The 21,314-nt window shown below is 49.2% G+C and overlaps 1 protein-coding gene across 1 annotated transcript in view; it reads left to right on the plus strand.

The window, feature by feature from the left end:
* The first annotated feature begins 4,330 nt into the window (after positions 1 to 4,330).
* Positions 4,331 to 21,314, plus strand: part of RAB40B (RAB40B, member RAS oncogene family) — a 32,761-nt gene continuing 15,777 nt past the window's right edge. The window contains exon 1 of the mRNA XM_007959552.2: positions 4,331 to 4,499. Within this exon, the coding sequence (XP_007957743.1) occupies positions 4,331 to 4,499 (169 nt within the window). The remainder of the gene's footprint in view (positions 4,500 to 21,314) is intronic.

A 21,314-nucleotide genomic window follows, 5' to 3' on the forward strand; every position in this document is an offset into this window, starting at 1 on the left:
TTCAGGATAGATCTTGAAATGTTCCTTGTAATGATGAATGCAATGCCATTCCTCTTTAATTTGTTATTCCTGGCATAGTAGACCATTTGACTGTCTGATTCAAAATGGCTCAAACCGGTCCATTTCAGCCCACTAATGCCTAGGATATCAATCTTTATGCTTTCCATTTTATTTTTGACAACTTCCAATTTTCCCAGATTCATACTTCGTACATTCCACATTCTGATTATTAATGGGTGCTTTCAGCTGTTTCTTCCTGTTTTGAGTTGGGCACATCAGCAAATGAAGATCCTGAAAGCTTTGTTCTATCCACATCATTAAGGTTGACTCTACTTTGAGGATGCAGTTCTTCCCAGTTGTATTTTGAGGGCCTTCCAATCTGAGAGGTTCACCCTCCTACACTCTGCTAGACAAGATGCTGCTGCTATTCATAAGGTTTTCTTTATCCAATGCTTTCAGAAGGAGACAGACAGTTCCTTCTTCCTAGTCTTAGGCTAGAAGTGCCACTGAAACCCGTCCACCATGGGTGACCCTGCTGGTACTTGAAATACCAGTGGCAAAGCTTCCAGCCTCACAGCAACACACAAGCCACAACCGTGCAACATGCTGACAGACGAGTGTTGGCATTTAGGATTGTTGTTGTTGTTGTTATGTGCCGTTGAGTCGGATCCGACTCATAGCGACCCCTCCTTGGGTTTCCAAGGCAGTATCACTACGGAAGTAGATTGCCCCATCTTCCTTCCGAGGAGTGGCTGGTGGGTTTGAACTGCTAGCCTCTGGTTAGCAGTCAAATGCCTTAGGCACTATGCTACCAGAGTTCCCTGCATTTAGGATTGTTGTTGTTGTTGTTGTTATGTGCCATCGAGTCAGCCCCAACTCATAGCGACCCCTCCTTGGGTTTCCGAGGCAGTATCACTACGGAAGTAGGATTGCCCAACCTTCCTTCCGAGGAGTGGCTGGTGGGTTTGAACCGCCAGCCGTCTGGTTAGCAGGCAAGTGTCTTAGCCACTATGCTACCAGAGCTCCTCATTTAGGATTAGACCTACTCTTTTCCAGAACTGATAATACATCAAAGACCCTATTTCCACACACAGCCTCATTCATAGGCCCAGGAGTTAGGACTTTAAGAGGTCTTTTGGGGGCCTAATTCAATCCATAACCTGAGGGTTTCTACAGCCAGCGAGAGAAATAATGCAAAGCATGATGGCCAGTAATGTGCGGACTGGTTACTGTCCTGCAGGATGGTGGGAGCTCGACTCCTGCCACTCCCTTCCCTCACAGGCAGAAAACCAAGAGCATCTTTTTAATTTTTTACAAGTTAACCTCTAACATTTTAGGGTTATGCAAACTCAGTGTGGAGAGTAAGTCAAAGTTCATGCCTGGGACAATCAGGTGACTCTCAGGGAGGCTTCAAGAAATTTCCACACTTATCACTTTGCTTTTTCCCCATGGATAGTTAGTCCTGCTCTTGGAGATGACAGGTGTGTACCCTGACCATTTTAATTAGGGGTGACACACAGGTCAGGCAGGGCAAAGGCTTTACAGAGCAGAGAACAATCAGGATCTCTGCCCCTTGAAGCAATGAGACAATCAGAAGACCGGAAGGCTGTATTGGGGTCCAGGAGCTTTATGGATAGTCAGGGCCCAGTGCCAAGGTTGCTTTTTAAAAATACACACTTTTGAGACAAAATATATGTGAACTGTTGTATGGACGATGAATTTACTCTGTAAACTTTCACCCAAATCACAATATATTTTTTTTAATGTTATTGTTTTAGAGCTGTTTTTGGGAGTCCCTGGGTGACACAAATGGTTAAACGCTCAACTATAAGCTCAAAGGTTGGCAGTTCGAGCCCAGTCAGAAGCATTGTAAGGAGGTGGCAGGCGTCTGACCTCCTCTAACTTCACAAGTGGGAGGGAAAACGAAGATCAACAGCCCGAGGCTAATTCCTATCTGGCAGAAGTCAGACACACCTCCTCCCTCCAATTTTTTTTACCAATTCTGACATCAACTGTCCCTCCCACTACACTCTCTACTTCTCTGCTGGGTTTGAGAATTCACTGCAATGTTAACTAAAAGAAGTTATTAGTGAAAAGCAGAAAACAAAAGCCTTATCTCCAACATTATAGAAATAGTTTGCCCTCCTGAGCACAGTAGTTTAAAATTTGACATACCCCCAAAAGAAGCAGCCAATTAAAGTGATGTTTGGAAACAGTGTTTATGGTATGGAATAATGTTATGATATGTTTAGTAACGTGGTTGTTGTTGTTGTGTGCCGTCGAGTCGGACCCAACTCATAGCAACCCCTCCTTGGGTTTCCGAGGCAGTATCACTACGGAAGTAGATTGCCCCAGCTTCCTTCCGAGGAGTGGCTGGTGGATTTGAACTGCCGGCCTTCTGGTTAGCAGTCAAGTGCCTTAGGCACTATGCTACCAGAGCTCCTGTTCAGTAACATAGCACTCCAAAAATTGTACGTAAAATACGATCTTAACTATGGAAAAGTATTATGTACGCAGAAAAAAACGTGAGATGGCCTGGGGGCGCAGGATCAAGGTCTCAGGGGACACCAAGGTCAATTGGCATAACACAGTCCACAAAGATAATGTTCTACATCCTACTCTGAGAAGTAGAGACTAGGGTCTTAAAAGCTTTTGAGCAAATACCTAAGGTGCAACAATTGGTTTCTCTCTGTCCAAAGCAAAGAAGAGTGAGGAAAATCAAAGACACAAGTAAACAATCCATTCAAGGGTCTAATGGACCACGTGAACCCCAGCCTCTATGACCCTGATGAAACCAGAAGAACTAGATGGTGCCCAGCTACCACTGCTGACAGCTCTGACAGGGATCACAATAGGAGGGCCTGGACGGAGTGGGAGACAAATGTGGAACAAAACTCAAAATCGTAAAAAAGAGACCAAGCTTACTGATCTGATGGAGACTGGTGGAATCCCTAAGACTATAGCCCTTAGACACCTTTCAAGCCTGGCCTGAACTCACCTCAATGACTCAACTTTCAGCCAAAGTATCTCAAAACTGCTATCCAGTCAATTCGACTCCTAGCAACCCTTCTTGGGTTTCCAAGATAGTATCTCTATGGAAGTAGATGGCCCACTCTTCCTTCTGAGGAGTGGCTGGTGGGTTTGAACCGCCAATTTTCTGGTTAGCAGTCAAATGTCTTAGACACTACGCCGCCAGAGCTCACAGCCAAAGGACAGACAGGCCTATATGGTGAACAGTAACACCAGAGAGGCTCACACTTCTGGAACAAAAGGGCAGCATTTGCCCAGGGATTAAGAAGGCAGGAAGAGGCAGGGAAAAAATGTCGAATGGAAACGGTAAACACAGGGAGGAAGTGGGAAGAGTAGAAAAAAGGAAGAAAGGGAGGGAGGGAGGGAGGAAGGAGAGGAGTACGTGAGTGAGTGGCGCCATTGTTCTCCACCCAGGGCACCAAGCACCACTCACTCAAGCCTGCAGACCCCGAGAGGGCTGGTGGAACGCCAGCCCTGCAAGTTGAGCAGAGGGCTTCCCGACTCTCCCATACTGTGAGGCTGGACGTGCAGGCGGGGCCCCAGAAGGGTCACAGCAGATTAGGAGCGCGGGCACCGAGCATCAGAGGCGCGAGGCGAAGTCCAGCCCCTGAGCTCTCGCTGGGGGGGCGGGCGCAAAATCGCACCTCCTGCGACCCTCGCCCAAGCACCTGAACCCGCCTCCCTTGCGTTCCGCACCCCCTCCCGCTCAGGGGGGAGGCCGTGACTCAAGGGCGGGGAGCCCTGTGCCCTTTCCCACGCCTGTCCCGCGTCACCTCCTCCTCCCGGACCCAGGGGCTCAGGGCCCAGCGGCCCGCGGTAGCTGGATCTCCTGGCTGCCCCTTCCGCCAGAGGGTAAACACCCGGTCCCTGCCCCGCCCCTCCCCGGGTCCTGGCTCTCACTCGCCATTGGCTGCTAGGACAGCGTCCTCGCCCCTGTCGCATCGGACCCCGCCTCAGCCCCGCCCCTTGCGTCCCGGGACCCCGCCCCCGGCTCTCCATTGGTGTTGAAGGCAGCACCTCCCGCCCCCTGCTGGCCTCAGGGCCCCGCCTATGCCTCGCCCCCGGAGCGCTATTGGTTGCGGCTGCAGCCTCCTCTCGGGAGAAGCTAGAGGGCGTCAGCCCGGGGGCGGGACGACTCCAAGATGGAGGGGCCGAACGGCCAGTCATCGTGCGCAGCAGCCCTAGCAACTGCCACGCACCAATGGCGGAGAGGGGCGGGGCCGTGGGCTGTCAGCGCGGCGGGGGCGGCGCGGGCGCTGAGCCTCGTCCCGCCGGTCCCGCTGCTCCGCGTGGGCCGGGCATGGCGCGGGGCGCGGAGCGCGGCACCATGAGCGCCCTGGGTAGCCCGGTGCGGGCCTACGACTTCTTGCTCAAGTTCCTGCTGGTGGGTGACAGCGACGTGGGCAAGGGCGAGATCCTGGCGAGCCTGCAGGACGGCGCCGCGGAGTCCCCGTATGGCCACCCGGCAGGTGGGCGAGCCGGGGGCGCGAGGCCGGACTCCCGGGTTCCTTCCCGCGGTGAGCGGCCGCCGGGGGCCGGGACCGTGCGCGCTGGGCCGGCCGACGTGCGCCCGGGCGCGGGGACTGGACGAGGGGCGCCGGCGGGCTCCGCAGGGAGGCCAGGCTGCGCGCTACGCGTTTGGCGAGGTCGCGTGGCCTGCGCGGACCCGGGCGGAGGCAGGAGAGCCGGCCCCATCCCGGAGCCGGGTTGGGGTCAGGGCCGCAGTCGTGGTCCGAGCGTTTGGAGCGGAGCGTGGGGAAGCAGGCACCCCGCCGGTGGCCCCGCGCGGGGGTCTCGTGGAGGGAGGACGCAGGAGGATGAGTCCCGAGGCCTCTCCAGGACACCCGTTTGTCTGAGGGGCTCTTCGCCTGGCGGACAGGCCTAGGAGGGAGAGATGCCCTGGTGACCCCTGACCCCAGAGGAAGGAGCCACGCTGGGAGGCGCTGCAGCTTGGGCCGCCCCGGCTCTGTGCACAGCAACGGCGGGAGGGAGTCTGCAGCCTGGCTCCGGCGCCCTGAAGTTTGAGAGCGGCAGCCTAAGGGACCTGGCTCCTGCAGGCCCCCGAAGGTGCGCGGCCGTGAGGAGCGAGGCAGGGAGAGTGAAGAGCAGTCTGCAGAAGCCTGGTTGGGGGAGACTGGAGGAGGGGCCAGGCGAGGTGGGGCCAGCGGTCTGACCCACCTGGCTCTTTACCTACCAGGGAAGGGCCAGGATTGCTTACCGCTCTTTGCTGCAAGGGTGGCTGTGGCAGGACAGTGACTGCCCGTTCTGTGGGGTCTCTGGCCATTTCCAGCACAGGGCCTGCTGCTGCGAGTCTGCCATTCTCTGCGTCCAGGGTTTGCCCTCCATGCCTGACTTCTGGAGCTGAGGAAGGCGCCCCTCAGAGCCGAGCTTCACTGGGGGTGGGCTGTGAGCCCGTGAGGCAGAGCATAGCCAGCTCAGGTGGCTCCCACCTGAGGATGCTGGCAGAGGCTGGGGCACGAGGACAAGTCCAGCCCACAGAAGTATGTTCCAGGAGGAAGCCTTGCCCTTGTGAGTGCACGGGCTTTCTAAGCAGTGGAGTCCGTGGGACTGTAGGTTCCCGGCATCACAAGGAGATGCAGTTTGACCTGAGCTGTGAAGAACGGAGGGGGAAGATTCGGGTCTGCCCAGTGGAGGACGGGGCACCTCTGAAGAGCATGGGACACTGGGGAGGAGGGAGAGCCCCTCCAGCCTGAGGCTCCTGAGCAGGGAAGCAACAGGACATGTGGGTGTCTTAGGGAGAGCTATCTGGCAGAATTTAGGATTTAGGCTAAAAAGAAAGGAGCTGTGGTGGCGCAGTGGTTAAAGCATTCGGCTGCTAACAGAAGGTCGGAGGTTGGACCCACCAGCCACTCAGTGGGAGAAAGATGAGGCAGTCTGCTTCTGTAAAGATTTACAGTCTTGGAAACCCTATGGGGCAGTTCTACTCTCTCCTATAGGGTTCCTGTGAGTCAGAATCAACTCAGTGCACTGAGTTTTTGTCTGTTTTAGGCTAAAATGGTGGCCCAGTGGTTAAGTACTTGACCATGAGTGGAAAGGTTGGTGGTTTGAATGGACCAAGAAACATCACAGAAGACAGGCTGGCCATCTGCTTCTGAAGGTCACAGCCTTGAAAGCCCCGTGAAGCACACACAGTTCTGTGCACACATGGGCTCACTATGAGTTGGAATCAGTAACCAGCAGCAGGCTACAAAAACACTCTGCAAACTCAGTAAAAACGACAGGCTACAAAAACACTCTGCGAAATCTTTTGTTGTCTATTTGGCTGGAGACACTGCAGAAGAGTCCATACCATCAATGTATCCCACGTGGGTTTTCTCTTTACTAAAAGACTCCTTTAGAATTGAGATGAGAGACTGAAAAATAGGAGGAAGTTGAAATCCATATGATTTTGAAACGTGTCCATTTGAAACAATACTGTTTGCTTCTGGCATTGAAGTGAGGATCCATGCACCATGGCACTCTGTCTCCTCCACCTGCCACCTGAGTGTTGTAGTCTGGCTGCTGTTCCCATTGCCGAGGTTTGTACTCTCTCTTTTGGTGGTAGTTGTACTCCCCATCCTCATCCTTGGTGACAATTCAACATGGGAAAGGGCTCAGTGCTCACCGCCAGTCCTTACCACTCATGCTTCTGGGATTCTCGCCCTTACGGTAGCTCTTAATTAGCTAGATTTCATTATCAGTCCTTTTTACAGGAAGGGCTCGTGAATACTGTATTTCCTGAGCTTTTTCACGTCTCAGAATGCCTGCCAATTGTCTTTATCTTTGAACACTATCTTGGCTGGGTATAATATTCTTAGGTTCTATATCCTTTCCCCAACACTTTGTGACCCTTGGTCCACCATTCCAGCGTTGAATTTTGCTGTCATGAGTCTGAAGCCAGCCTGATTTTTCCTCATGAGTAATTTGCCTTTTCTCTGAGTTTCGGAAGAAAAATTTCTTTTGACCTGACAGTTCATTAGCTCAGCCAGACCATGTCCCAGAGTTGGCTGTCTGATACACATGTATTTTCAATTTGCAGATATATTTCTTTTTTGCCAATTCAACTTTTTAAAAAAAAAAAAAGCAAACTTTTTTATAGGTGTCCGCTTATTGACAGCAGTGACGGTAATTGGCTGTGCAACCCTACCTGAATCGATGCAATTTTTGCAGATTTCTTTGAATTTCCAAGGCTTTTCCTTTGCTGTATCTTTAAAACATCTTTTGCCACATTTGTTGGTGTTTCTGCTTTTGATGCCAATTGTGTGAGTGTCTGATGGCTGCTGGAACCAGTCACCACGTGTTCAGTGGCTGAGAACAGCGTCGATTTACCATCTTTCAAGGTGTCAGGGTGCTGGGTTCTGGAGGCTCCAGGGAGGAATCTGTTTCTCGCCCTTTTCAGCTTCCAGAGCCCCCTTCCCTGCATTCCTGGGCCCAGGGCCCCTTCCGTCTTCACAGTCAGCAATGGCCCATTGAGCCTTTCTCCTACGGCATCACCCCAACTCTTCAGCCTCCTGCTTCCACTTCTAAGGCATTTGTGATTACTTTGGGCCCACCTTGACCATACAGGGAAGTCCCCCTACTGTAAGGTCAGCCAATTAACCAAAGAAAATGAAACTCACTGCCATCCAGTCATTTCCAATTCATAGAGACCACAGGACAGAGTAGAACTGCCCTCTAGTCTTCTAAGCCTGTAAATCTTTATGGAAGCAGACTCACATCTTTCTCCCATGGAGTGGCTGTTGTTGTTGTTGTTGTTATGGGCCGTCGAGTCGGACCCGACTCATAGCAACCCCTCCTTGGGTTTCTGAGGCAGTATCACTACGGAAGTAGATTGCCTCATCTTCCTTCCGAATGGAGTGGCTAGTGGGTCCAAACTACCAGCCTTCTGGTTAGCAGCCAAATGCTTCACCATTGCACCACCAGGGCTCCTGGTTAGCTGATTAAAATCCACACTCATTGTCATTGCCTTTGACTCAGAGCAGCCCCATCAGCACCCTTAAATCCATTTATGACATCAGTTCCCCTTTGTCATGTAATGTAACATATTCACAGGCTTTGGGGTCAGGATGGGGACATCTTAAGGAGGCCATTGCCTTTCATAGCAGTTGCCCTTCAGTTGGATTCTCTGCATCTTCTGTATCCCTTCACGTCTCTGTAATTGCTGCCATCTTCTTGGTTTACTCTTCTGAAATTCTGCAATTATGTCAAGCCTATTCTATTTGTTGGTAAGTTTGATTTAGTAAACTGTTCATAAATACTTTTAGTTTATTCATTCAGTAGTGATGTTTTGTTCTCCAATTTGTTCCTTAGTTTTTTAATTTTCCTGTTTTTTATGGGGGGAATTTTTATTTTTTTCCAGTTGTGACTTAGGTGGAAGTTTATAGAGCAAATTCATTTTCCATACAGCAATTCATACACATTTTGTTTTGTGACCGTGATTGCAATTCCTACGATGTAACAGCTCTCTTCCCACTTCTTCCCTGTGGTTACCTTTTCCCTGTGTCCTTTTTTCCTATGTGTTCCTGCCTTCTGAGCTGTCTCCCTACAAATGCTGCCCTTCTCACCTCCCATGGTTGGTTGTTCTAAGGAGTGTCCCTACGTGGTGTAATCGTTCACCTCATGGGCGTGTCTGTTGTTTTCTCCTTTGTGGTTGGTGTTATTGTAGATGTTTCTTCTTGTATTATCCCTTGTGGGAATATGCCATGATTTACTTATCATCCTGCTGGTGATGGATGTTTGGGTAGCTTTCAGCTTCTACTATGCCAAGTGCTGTTGTGAGCATTTAAGCCACAGGAGTGAGTTCAATTCCAGACCCAAAGTGTGACCAGGGGCCATAATCTCAGGGGTTTCACCAGTTACTATCAGACCACTCAAGCTGTTCTTTTTATGATTTTGAATTTTGTTTGACAAATTTCTCCTACTCTATCCAGGATCTGGATAGAGTGGGAGAAAAAAAAAAAGAGGATCAATTTTGATCCCTTTCTGAGTGGGTGGCAGTGGTAGCCAGGTTCAATCTAGTTCTTCGGGTCTCAAGGTCATGTTGGCTGAGATTTATATGGTCTACTAGTCCTTCAGACTAACTGATTCCATGCATCTTTGATTTTCTTCATTGCACATTTATACCTTGTACAAACGTGGTCATACCAGGTGAGCTCATTATTAATGCTTCTCTTGCTCCCATTATGTGTGTGAGATTCTCCTTTGTGGTTGGTGTAATTGTAGATGTTGCTTCTCGTAGTATCCCTTGTGGGAATATGCCATAATTTACTTATCACCCTGCTGGTGATGGACGTTTGGGTAGCTTTCAGTTTCTACTACGCCAAGTGCTGTTGTGAGCATTCCTTGTTGTTGTTGTTGTTATGTGCCGTCGAGTCGGCCCCGACTCATAGCGACCCCTCCTTGGGTTTCCGAGGCAGTATCACTACGGAAGTAGGATTGCCCAACCTTCCTTCCGGAGCATTCCTAGTACGTGTCTTTTAGTGTACACAGGAGTGCATTTCTGTTGGAATACACTTAGGTGTGGGATTGCTGAGTAATAGGCATGCCTATATATCCATATGTTTTCCCCAGTAATTATACCAATTTACACTTCCATCAGCAGAGTACCAGAGTTCAGCTGGCTTGAATCCTTGCCAACATTTGGTACTTTCCTTCCTTTGTACTTTAGCCGTCTGGAGACCTAGACTCCATTTGCATTTCTCTGATGAGTAATGAAACCGAGCACCTTTTCATATGTTTATTTAAATTCCCTCTTTTGTGAAATGTCCAAGCCTTTTGTCCATTTTTTTCTATTAGGTTATCTGAATTTCTCTTACTGATTGGTAGGTGTTTTTATTTCTTTATTTAATGTTTTCTGGATGTGGGTCCTGGGCCAGGTACATGTGTGTGAATAACTACTCCTGTGGTGCAGTGAGTTACATAATATGGCTCTTCTAACCATGACCTCTGTGACTCCCACCAGATGCTAGGGGGGACTATGCAAATGGGAGGTGCTTGTGGTCCACCAATGGGATTGGAGAGTTTGCAAATAATGTAAATGAAATGCCTGGCATCCTTGTAGGGGTGGACTGTGCAAATAAGGTGTGTGGAACCCTGACGTGAAGATTGGTCAGTTTTATATCTACTAGGCTTAAATGAGCCCTCCCAGAGGCAGAAAGGGGGATCTCACTACCACCAAGAAAGAAGAGCCAGCAATGGAGTGCATACTTGGACCTGAGATCCCCACACTAAGATGGTGAGAAGCAGCAGCAGAGAAATGGTAGTAGAGGGACCGTGGCAGCAGACCCTAGCATGAGACAGCAGTGGGCTTCCTGGCCGTAGAGTGAGAGAGCTGGGTGCCTTTGGGCAGGACGTTTGCTGGAGGAGTGGGGTGCACCCATTGGCTGAACTAAAAGAGCTTTCTTTGTACCACGTGCTGGAGGAGGGCAAGGGCGGGCTGAGAGACCACAGGCCAAAGAGAGGCGTGCCTGTGGGCATGGCCAAGGGGAGGCTGTCCCGATCAAAGAATTGTATCCTGAGTGTTCCTGAACATGAATTGTAAGTTACATCCCTAATAAACCCCATTATCGTGAGTACTGTTTGTGACTTCCTGTGTGGCCATTGCAATGAATCATCAAACCCAGCAGAGAAGTAGAGAGTGCTATGGGAGGGACAATTGGTGTCAGACTTCATAAAAAGATTGGAGTGTGGTGGCATATCTGACCTCTACCTCCTGAGAATCAGCCTTGGGCTGTTGACCTTGATCCTTCCCCATAGTGAGGTTGCAGGAGGTCAGATAACACTGCCCCTACGACCTTTCTGCAACTCCCATGTCTGATTGCCTTTTTATCCCACTGTAATAGTGGTATTTGATGAACAGAGCCCTTAATTCTAATACAATATACATCACCCAAGTAGTCAGTGGTAGGGCTTTGGGGTCCTGATTGATAAACCTTCGCCCCTTACAGGACAACGAAGGTGGCATCTTCTAAGACAACAAAGGTGGCATCTTTATTTTATTTTATTGTGATTTGGGTGAAAATTTACAGAGCAAATTCACTTTCCATACGGCAGTTCACATACACTTTGTCTCATAACATTGAACACAATTTACCACAATGCAACAGCTCCCTTCCCACTTCCTCCTGATAATTACCTCTTCCCTGTATCCATCCCTCCATGCCCTCTTGCTCCCTGAGCTGTCTCCTGATGCATAAGCAGCTCTTCTTTCTCCCATGATTGTTCTTTCCAAGGAGTGTATCTACCTCAGGTAAATGTTCAACTCACATGGAAGGTGGCATCTTCTAAGAGCCTGAGAATGTTTGTCTTACCTTTGACCTTGAGAATTGGTTTGCATCTGGAATGAGGTGTGAGGTAGGGGTTAAGACACATATTTTCCATTTGAATTCCAGTTGGAAAGACTCTCCTTTCCCACCTTTGTCACCATCTGGAGAGTGTGCTGAGTGGGAGGGGAATTGTCCCACAAGCTGGGTTACGTATAGGCTAGTGAGTAAGTGGAAACCTGGGATGTGCATGGAGGCCAACAGGCCATGCTCTCATCCTCCCCTCCACTGCCCCTGAATCTTTCAGATGGCGTTTTTGGAAAGGCAGCTTTTGTTTGCTGTGAGGAGCACTGACGTTTCTCTGTGTGTAGTAGCATGTAGCAGAATATTTCTCCTCATGGCTGAACAGTACACATCCATGGACCCACAGACACATGCTACACACAGATGGGCCTTGCAAGCATCATGCTGAATGAGAGAACCAGGCACAGAAGGATAGACATTACATGATTCCATTTACATGCAATGCAGGCACACCTCATTTCATTGTGCTTAGCTGTGCTGCACTCCACAGATACTGCATTTTTTATAAATGGAAGGTTCATGGTAGACCAGCGTCAAGCAAGTCTGTTGGTGCCATTTTTCCAACAGCATGTGCTCACTTCCTGTCTTCTCAGTTTTTCATAATGCTATCACACACTTAATAGACCTCAGTGTAGTGTGAACATAACTTTTATGTTGTTAGGTGCTGTTGAGTTGTCTCTGACTCATAGCCACCCTGTGCACGGCAGAACGAAACACTGCCAGGTCCTGTGCCAGCTCCATGATCCTTGCTATACTTGACCCCATTGCCACAGTCACTGTGTCAATCCATCTCGTTGAGGGCCTTCCCGCTTTCATTGACCCCCCCCACCTTGCCAAGAATGACATCCTTCTCCAAAGAATGGTCCTTCTGATAACATGACCAAAGTAGGTGAGACGAAGTCTGTATATTCTCGCTTCCAAGGAGCATTCCAGCTGCACTTCCTCCAGGACAGATCTGTTAGATCTTTTAGCAGTCCATGGTGCTTTCAGCATTCTTCACCAGCACCACAACTCAAAAGTATCAACTCTTCCTTGGTCTTCCTTATTCATTTTCCAGTTCTCACATGCACATAAGGTGATTGAAAATACCATGGCTTGTGTCAGGCGCACCTTAGTCCTCAAGGAGACATCTTTGCTCCTCAGCACTTGAAAGAGGTCCTTTGCAATCGATTTGTCCAGTGCTGTACGTTGTCTGATGTCCTGACTGCTGTTGCATTGGCATTGATCATAGAACCTAGCAATGTGAAGTCTTTGACAACTTCAGTCTTTTCTCCATTTATCATGATGCTGCTTCTAGATCCATTTGTGAGGATTTTTGTTTTCTTTATATTGAGATGTAATCCACACTGCAGACTGTATTCTTCAATTTTCATGAGTAAGTTCTTCAAGTCTTCCTCACTTTCAGCAAGCAGAGTTGTGTTGTCAGTGTATCACAGGTTGCTAATGATTCTTCCTCCAATCCCGATGCCACATTCTTCTTCATATAATCCAGCTTCTCAGATTATTTGTTCAGCATATAGATTGAATAAGTATGGTGAAAGGATACAACCCTGACACACTCCCTTCTTGATTTTGAACCATGTGGTATCCCCTTCTTCTGTTCCAATGACAGCCTCCTGGTCTATGTACAGGTTCCTTGTGAGTATTCTTCTCAGTGTTACCTGCAATTTTTTATGATCCACACAATCGGATGCTTTTGCATAGTCAATAAAACACAAGTAAACATCTTCCTAGTATTCTTTGCTTTGAGCCAAGATCCATCTGACATCAGCAATGATATCCCTCCTTCCATGTCCTCTTCTGAATCCAGCCTGCACCTCTGGAAGTTCTCTGTCAATATACTGCTGCAACTGTGTTTGAGTTATCTTCAATAAGATTTTCCTTGCATGTGATATTTATGATATTGTTCGATAATTTCCACATTCTGTGGGATCACCTTTCTTTGGAATGGGTACAAATATGAGTTTCTTCCAGTCAGTTGGCCAGGTAGTTGTCTTCCAAATCTCTTGGCATAGCCAAGTGAGTGCCTCCAGCGGGGCATCCGTTTGTTGAAACATCTCAGTAGGTATTCCATCAATTCCTGGAGCCTTGTTCTTCGCCAATTCCTTCAGTGCAACTTCAACTTCTTCCTTCAGTACTATTGGTTCTTGATCATATGCCTCCTCCTGAAATGGATGAAGATTGACCAGTTCTTTTTGGTACAGTGACTCTGTATTCCTTCCATCTTCTTTTGATATTTCCTGCATCATTCAATATTTTGCCCATAGAATCTTTCAATATTGCAAGTTGAAGCTTAAATCTTTTTCTCAGTTCTTTCAGCTTGAGAAATGCTGGCGTATTCTTCCCTTTTGGTTTTCTAACACCAAGTCTTTGCAAATTTCATTATAGTAATTGATTTTGTCTTCTTGAGCTGCTCCTTGAAATCTCCTGTTCAGCTTTTTTATCATGTCATTTCTTCCATTTGCTTTAACTACTCTCCACTCAAGGACAAGTTTCAGAGTGTCTTCTGACATCCATTTTGGTCTTTCTTCCTTTCTCATCTTTTTAATGACCTCTTTCCTACTTCATGGATGATGCTCTTGATGTCATCCTACAATTCTGGTTTTCAGTCATTGGTGTTCAGTGCATCAAATCTACTCTTTAGATGGTCTCTAAATTCAGGAGGGATATATTCAAGGTCATATTTTGGATCTCGTGGACTTGTTTTAATTGTCTTTAACTTCAGCTTGAACTTGCATATGAAAAATTGTTCAGCAGTCTGCTCCTGGCCTTGCTTTGGCTGAAGATATTGAGCTTTCCTATTGCTTCTTGCCACAGATGTAGTCAATCTGATTCCTGTGCACTCTATCTGGTGAAGTCCACATGTATAGTTGCTGTTTGTGTTGTTGAAAAAAGATATTTGCAATGAATAAGTTGTCGGTCTTGCAAAATTCTATCATGTAATCTCCAGCGTTATTTACGTCACCAAGGCCAAATTTTCCAGCTACTGGTGTTTCTTCTTTGCTTCCAACTTTTGCATTCCAGTCATCAGTGATCATTGACACATCTTGATTGCATGTTTGGTCAATTTCAGGCTGCAGAAGTTGGTAAAAATCTTCAATTTCCTCACCTTTGGCTTTGGTGGTTGGTGTGTAAATTTGAATAATCGTAGTATTAACTAGTCTTCCTTATAGGTTTATGGATATTATCCTATCATTGACAGCATTGTACTTCCAAGACAGATCTTGAAAACATCCTTTACGATGATGAATGCCACGTCATTCTTCTTCAAATTGTTATTCCCAGGATAGTAGATCATATGGTTGTCTGATTCAAAATGGCCAAACCCTGTCCATTTCAGCTCACTAATGCCTAGGATATCAATCTTTATGCGTTCCATTTCATTTTTGACAACTCCATTTTTCCTAGATTCATACTTCATACATTCTATGTTCTGATTATTAATAGGTGTTTGCAGCTGTTTCTCCTCAATTTGAGTCATGCCACGTCAGCAAATGGAGGTTCTGAAAGCTTTACTTTATCCATGTCGGTAAGGTTGGTTCTACTCTGATGAGGCAGCTCTTTTCCAGTTGTATTTTGAGTGCCCTCCAACCTAAGGGGCTCGTCTCCTGCACTGTATTGGTCAGTGTTTCTGGGCTATTCATAAAGTTGCCCAGAAATAGATGGTGTTTCTGTGCTATGCATAAAGCTTTCCCTGGCCAATTCTCTGAGAAGTGGACAGCCTCTTCCTTCTTCTGAGTCTCTCTCAGTCTGTAAGCTGCATTGAAACCCATGCACCATGTGCAACCCTGCTGGCGTTTGAAACACCAGTGGCACAGCCTCGAGCCTCACAGCAATGCACAAGCCACCATTGTATGACAAACTGACAGACAAGTTCATCTCCCTTAGCTGGTCAAAACCTCTCCAGCCTCCCCTCACCTGGATCCTACCTGGATCCTGCTGCTTCCCTCTCCTGCCTCTGGGGTAGGGCCTGTCTCCCTCCCAGTCCTTGGATCCATATAACTTTTATATGCACTGGGAAACCAAAAAATTAATGTGGCTCCCTTTATTGCAATATTCCCTTTACTGTGGTGGTCTGGAACTAAACCTGCAATCTCTGGGCTTAGCCTGTGTCTAGAACAGGCAAACGTGTGAGAACCAAAGTTCCTTAGTGGTGACGAGGTGCAGGGGCACAAGAGGGTGTCACGGGGCTATTGCTCTGCTGACTTTTGGTCTGAGGTGAGGGCAGACACTTGCACACAGGCAGTGGGGGTGGTCACACAGCACAGTGAGCAGCATGGACGCCACGTACAAATGGCTAAAATGGCAGATGTTCCGTCCCATATTTTACCACAACCCAAGAAAGGCCATCTGTGTTGTTAGGGTCTTCTTTCTCTCCCCTTTGGCGTGCACATGCCCTTCCCGCTCTGCAGTTCTGCAGATGGCACGATTGTTGACCCCTTGGCTACTCACCCAGCTTCTCTTGTTGCCACAAGTGGGGGCCACTTGATGGCAACTGACGGCTGCAGCATAGCTATAGTCAATTACATTTCCAAGAATCTGGCCTCACCACTTGTCATTTTCTTTAGTGGGGTTGGCTTTGTGTGGTCTTGGACTCTTTTTAATGTGTGGCGTTTAAAGGCCATGTCGGCCCCACCTCATCATGGAACCCATTCTGACTTTGGTCCAGTGCAGACATGAATCCTGTGTTGATGGAATGCTGACAACGTGACCTGATGTGGTCTGAGACCCACTGGGAGATTAGGGTGCGATTGATTCTAAAACTGAGTGATGGGAACATTCAGGGGCCCAAAGTCCTGCCAGGACCCTGTGCCCTGAAGGTTGTATACCTGAGACCACCTACTAACTACAAGTCAGTCCTGGGACACATCTCCAGGAGGTTGTTGATAGAGACGACAGAGACCATCATGAGTGACTCTGGGGTTTTCTTGGCCGAAAGTGAATCTGTTGTTTTTAGTTGGTGTAAGCTGCATATTCTGATCTCTTGTTGTCCTGTGCTGTCGGTCTAGTAGATTCCAACTCACAGTGACCCTGTAGGACGGAGCAGCACTGGATTGCCAAACAGAAACCAAGCAGACTGCCTCCGCTTTCTCCTGCGGAGCGGCTAGTGGGTTTGAACGACCTACGCTCTGATTAGCAGCTGAGTGCTTAGCCACCGTACCACCAGAGTGCCTTTCAACTTCTTACAAGCTAATAATTAATCAATTACCCCACCCACCCACCGCGTGCACAATATGACTCAGCGGGTTTGCTCATGAACTTGAATCAGCTGGTGTGTTACTCACACTGTAACTTGTGACAAGGCTGGCATTTTGTTTTATTAAAAATACAAGCAAAAACAAGTTTACAGAGATAGAACCCTAAGCATGCATGTGAAACCTCGGTTACCCTAATATGTAAGGCCAGGAAGTCTTATTGTAGTAGGAAAAATGAACTGATGTGTGGAAACATTGAATGCTCTCTTAGATTAAAAAGATCCATGTGGAAATAGAACGTATTTCTTCCAATTGAGAATGATGGGCATTTCTCAGAAGACTGACTGCCGCACAGTTGTGGTTTCAAATATGTCATGTTGGTTGGACACGTGGGAGATGCAGAAGCCAGCCTTGTCACACTTTGGAATCTCTCTCCCAAGGGGCTAGAAGCCTGTGGCGGGGGGGAGGGGGTTCAACGCCCTTGGCCTCACCTTCCTTCTCTCAGGAGCATTGGATGGGAGTGGTGACGTAGGTGGTGGGAGGTGAGGTGTTTGTGGGAGCCATTGGTGAAACTGCAGTGGATGGTGTATTGGTTTCCTGTAGCTACCACGTTAAAGAGCCCCGAGTGGGAATGGCAGGGGGCTTAGAACAACGCAAGTGTGTTCTCTCACAACTCTGGAGGCCAGAGCAGGAAATCCAGGCGTCAGGAGGGTTGGCCCCTGTGCATGTGCGGCGGGAGAACCTGCCCCTGCGTCTCTGCTTGTCTTCACGTGGCCAGCTGTTCTCTGTCCTCATTCCCCTCTTTTGATAAGCACCCGTGGTTGGCTTTTGGGCCCACCCTAACCCAGGATGACCTCATCCTAACTTGGTTACAGGTGCAAAGACTGTATCCAAATAGGGTCATTGTCACAGGGCCTAGAGGTTAGACTAACGGTGTGGCTACAGGCAGCTCAGTGCTTAAGTGCTTGGGTGCTAACCGATTGTCAGCAGTTCAAACCCACCCGCTGTCCCACAGGAGAAAGATGGGGCACTCTGCTTCTGTAAAGATTTACAGCCTGGGAAACCCTATGGGCAGTTCTACTCCATCCTATGGGGTCACTATGAGTCAGAGTCAACTCAACGGCAGTGGGTACAGGTGGGAAATGTTATAGAGACCACCCAGAGGCCCCTTGGAGGAAAGGCCTGGTAAGCTGCTCCCTTAAGATCAACCATTAAAAACCCTGTGGGGTCTCCGTGAGTGGACTTGGCGTGCACGCTTAGTGATGTTTAGCACATGTGTTCTGCCACCACCTCCATCTGGTTCTGAAGCATCTTCCCCCCCAGAGAGCCATGCCCACCCCTCCCCACCATGGCATTTATTCCTCTGCTCCCTGATGCTTTAATTCAGCCTCAGACACCTTCTCAGAAGCCGGATCCTCAAAGACGAACGTGTCCAGGACTTACATTCAGTCATACTGACGTCATGAGTGATGGTCTTTTGCAAAGCGACCATTTGTGACTTGCCCATCTCCAGACCAGGACAAAGCAGGTGGTAAAGGGATGAAAATAGATGACTGAATTATTTATTCATCGTGTGGAGCTGAAAGTGTAAAGAAGGGCTTGGCATCTGCCTCTTCTTTTTTCTAGAGACAATTATATCTCTTCTTGCCTCTGCTGTTGTGACTCACTGGAACATTCTGACAGGGCCACCTGGTCCCGGGCCCTGTGCCAGGACTTCACTGCAGCCCTTTCTTCTCCGATGGGCAGAGTTCATGGCAGAGGACTTAAGCACAGCGGACTTGAGTCCAGCTTTTGTCCCTAACACACCAACATCACAACTTAGGCATGAACCCACATGTAACGTCACTCAGAGCTGTCCTAGCCAAAAACAAGCAGTAACAAACCACAAACACAAAGGTGGGAGACAGCACAAAAGGAAGTGTTACAGAGAATACAAGCGTGTCCAGTGAGGAGGTTTATGGAGACAGGAGCCTTGAAGGGTGTAGATTTGAACCTGGCCGTAGAAAGGCCTGGTTTGGGGCAGGTCTGGCTGTGTTAGAGGCTCTCTCTGGAACAACATTGATTTTACAGAAAAAATGACTGGGGGGCAGCAGTTGCTCTGGACCCACTGTCCAAGTTCTGGAGGTGGTCGCTGAGGGAGGGATGGAAGGTTCTGGATCTAAACAGAGCACACCACATAGTACCACCCGCCATGGGCTTGTGTGAGATGGGCCTGAGCCGGAGGTCCAGGGAGATGCAGGGTCCCTCTAGAGTGGGGCCGTTGGTCCACGCTGACCTGTGGGGATCGCGTGCAGGGTCCACAGTCAGCATGTGTGTCCCCTGTGGGTGGGCTGGGAGCCTGGCTCAGGGAAGGACTGGACTGGAGAATGGACACAAAGGCAGGACTTGTCCAGCGGGTCTGGTGCATGGAGGCTGGGGTGCAGCCCACTGCTTCCTCCTTTTGAACTTGGCCGTGTGGGCTGGGTCCCGAGCAGCTGCTTTCCTGGGCTGCCCCTGGTCACTGAGTTCGGTGTGGGCCATGAGAGTTAGTAATTAACTCCTTATTATTAAGTTAGCTTTCTCTGAATACTTGTTTACTGGAGGTGAAATTCTGGGATGTGGAGGTCATTGTACTTTGCTTTGGAAATATGTTAAAATGCATCCTTTGTAGCTTTTCCTAGCACTCTAGTGACAGACCATTCTCTGTTCCTCTCTCCAGTTACCATGTTCCCTGGGTTTTCTTTAGGACAGGGCATTTTCAATGCAAACAAACAAGCAGATCAACTCAAAGTAGCTTAAGCAAAGAGGAGACTTCTGCCTCGTGTACGTGAAAAGTCATACCAGTTTCAGGCATGGCTGGATCCAGGAGGCTAAAAAATGCCACCAGGATTCTCTTTCTCTTCTCTTTTTCCCCACACTTACCCCTGCACACACCCACCTCTGCCCTCTTCTGTGTTAGATTCATTCTGGGCTTTATTGTTTTCTACCCGGTGAAGAGCTGGCCAGTTACCACTCCACCCTCTGATGCCAGCGTGGGGGAGTGAGAGACCCTCTTGTGTCCAGAGTTGTCAGGTTGTCGGTAGCATGATATCTGGCCCAGCCCTTGGAGTTGTTATGTGCAGGAGGGAAGCAGAAACGTAAGCTACATAGCAAAACAGGATTAACAGCTGTTGCAATCGGAAGCGGGACGTTGGTGGACACAGACCAGGGCCTGCTGTTTTTCACACTATGACTTAGGGAACCATCCACACCTTATAGCACATGCTTTCATGACTCTGATGAAAATTTTAAAAATAGGCGGGTGGGGAGTGCTCACAGGTGCTTAAAGAAAACATCAGGATTAATGCTTCTATGTTATTAAAACCGATTTTTAATTGTTCAGCCCTAAAAATAAGTACAGGAGGAACGCTTTCTAGATCAAATGAGCCCACCCACTCAGGCAGTAGGTTAATCTCCTGATGGTCAAAAATAAAGCCGGTCCAGTCTGGGAAGGGTGTGGGTCTCTCTCAGCCTGGTAACAGCCGTGCCAAGGCTAGGCTACCTCAGATTCAAAAATAAACTGCCAAGTGTCTGTAGCTGTCCCCTTGTACAGACAGTGCAAAGCGTTCAGCATTCCAAAGGAAATAGGTATTCCCAAGATTAACTTGGATGTTGCTGGCATGTATACACACATACATACACATATGTACACCTGTTCCCGTGGAGTGGAAGACTCACAGCGCCCCTAGAGGACAGAGTAGAAAGCATAGGGCTTCCAAGGCCATCAGTCTTGGACTGCCTCACCTTCCTCTCGCGGAGTGGCTGGTGGGTTAGAACCGCTCATCTTTTGGTCAGCAGCAGAGCACGTAATCACTGTGCCCCCGGCCCCCTTATGCACACACACACACACATACATGTACATAGCACATACGTGCAAATACCTGCAGGGATTTCTCTGCATTCCACACTATGCGTGACAACCGGGCAAATAGGACATCCATGCTCTGCAGAGTCCGATGGGGTTGTAGAGGACTGATGGTGTGAGACCCTCTGCTCCACAGAGTGGTGTGGCAGAGCCTGAAGCAGCTGCGTGGGATTGAGAACCCTGGAGGAGGGGGTCCTGGAGGAGGGGTCCCTGGAGGAGGGGTCCCTGAGGAGGGGGGTCCCTGGAGGAGAGGTCCCTGAGGAGAGGGTCCCTGAGGAGAGGGTCTCTGGAGGAGGGGTCCCTGAGGAGAGGGTCCTGGAGGAGTCGTCCCTGGAGGAGAAGGTCCCTGGAGGAGGGGGTCCTGGAGGAGGGGTCCCTGGAGGAGAGGTCCCTGAGGAGAAGGTCCCTGGAGGAGAGGTCCCTGAGGAGAGGGTCCCTGGAGGAGGGGTTCCTGGAGGAGAGGTCCCTGAGGAGAAGGTCCCTGGAGGAGGGGTCCCTGAGGAGAGGGTCCCTGGAGGAGGGGTCCCTGGAGGAGAGGGTCCCTGGAGGAGGGGGTCCCTGGAGGAGAGGTCCCTGGAGGAGAGGTCCCTGAGGAGAGGGTCCCTGGGGGAGAGGTCCCTGAGGAGAGGGTCCCTGGAGGAGGAGGTCCCTGGAGGAGAGGGTCCGTGGAGGAGAGGTCCCTGAGGAGAAGGTCCCTGGAGGAGAGGTCCCTGGAGGAGGGAGTCCCTGGAGGAGAGTTCCCTGGAGGAGGGGGTCCCTGAGGAGAGGGTCCCTGGAGGAGGGGGTCCTGGAGGAGGAGGTCCCTGGAGGAGGGAGTCCCTGGAGGAGAGGTCCCTGAGGAGAGGGTCCCTGGAGGAGGGG

The sequence above is a fragment of the Orycteropus afer genome, unplaced genomic scaffold (assembly GCF_000298275.1).
Source record: "Orycteropus afer afer isolate SDZICR_OR568_19922 unplaced genomic scaffold, OryAfe1.0 scaffold00018, whole genome shotgun sequence".
Classification (NCBI taxonomy): domain Eukaryota; kingdom Metazoa; phylum Chordata; class Mammalia; order Tubulidentata; family Orycteropodidae; genus Orycteropus; species Orycteropus afer.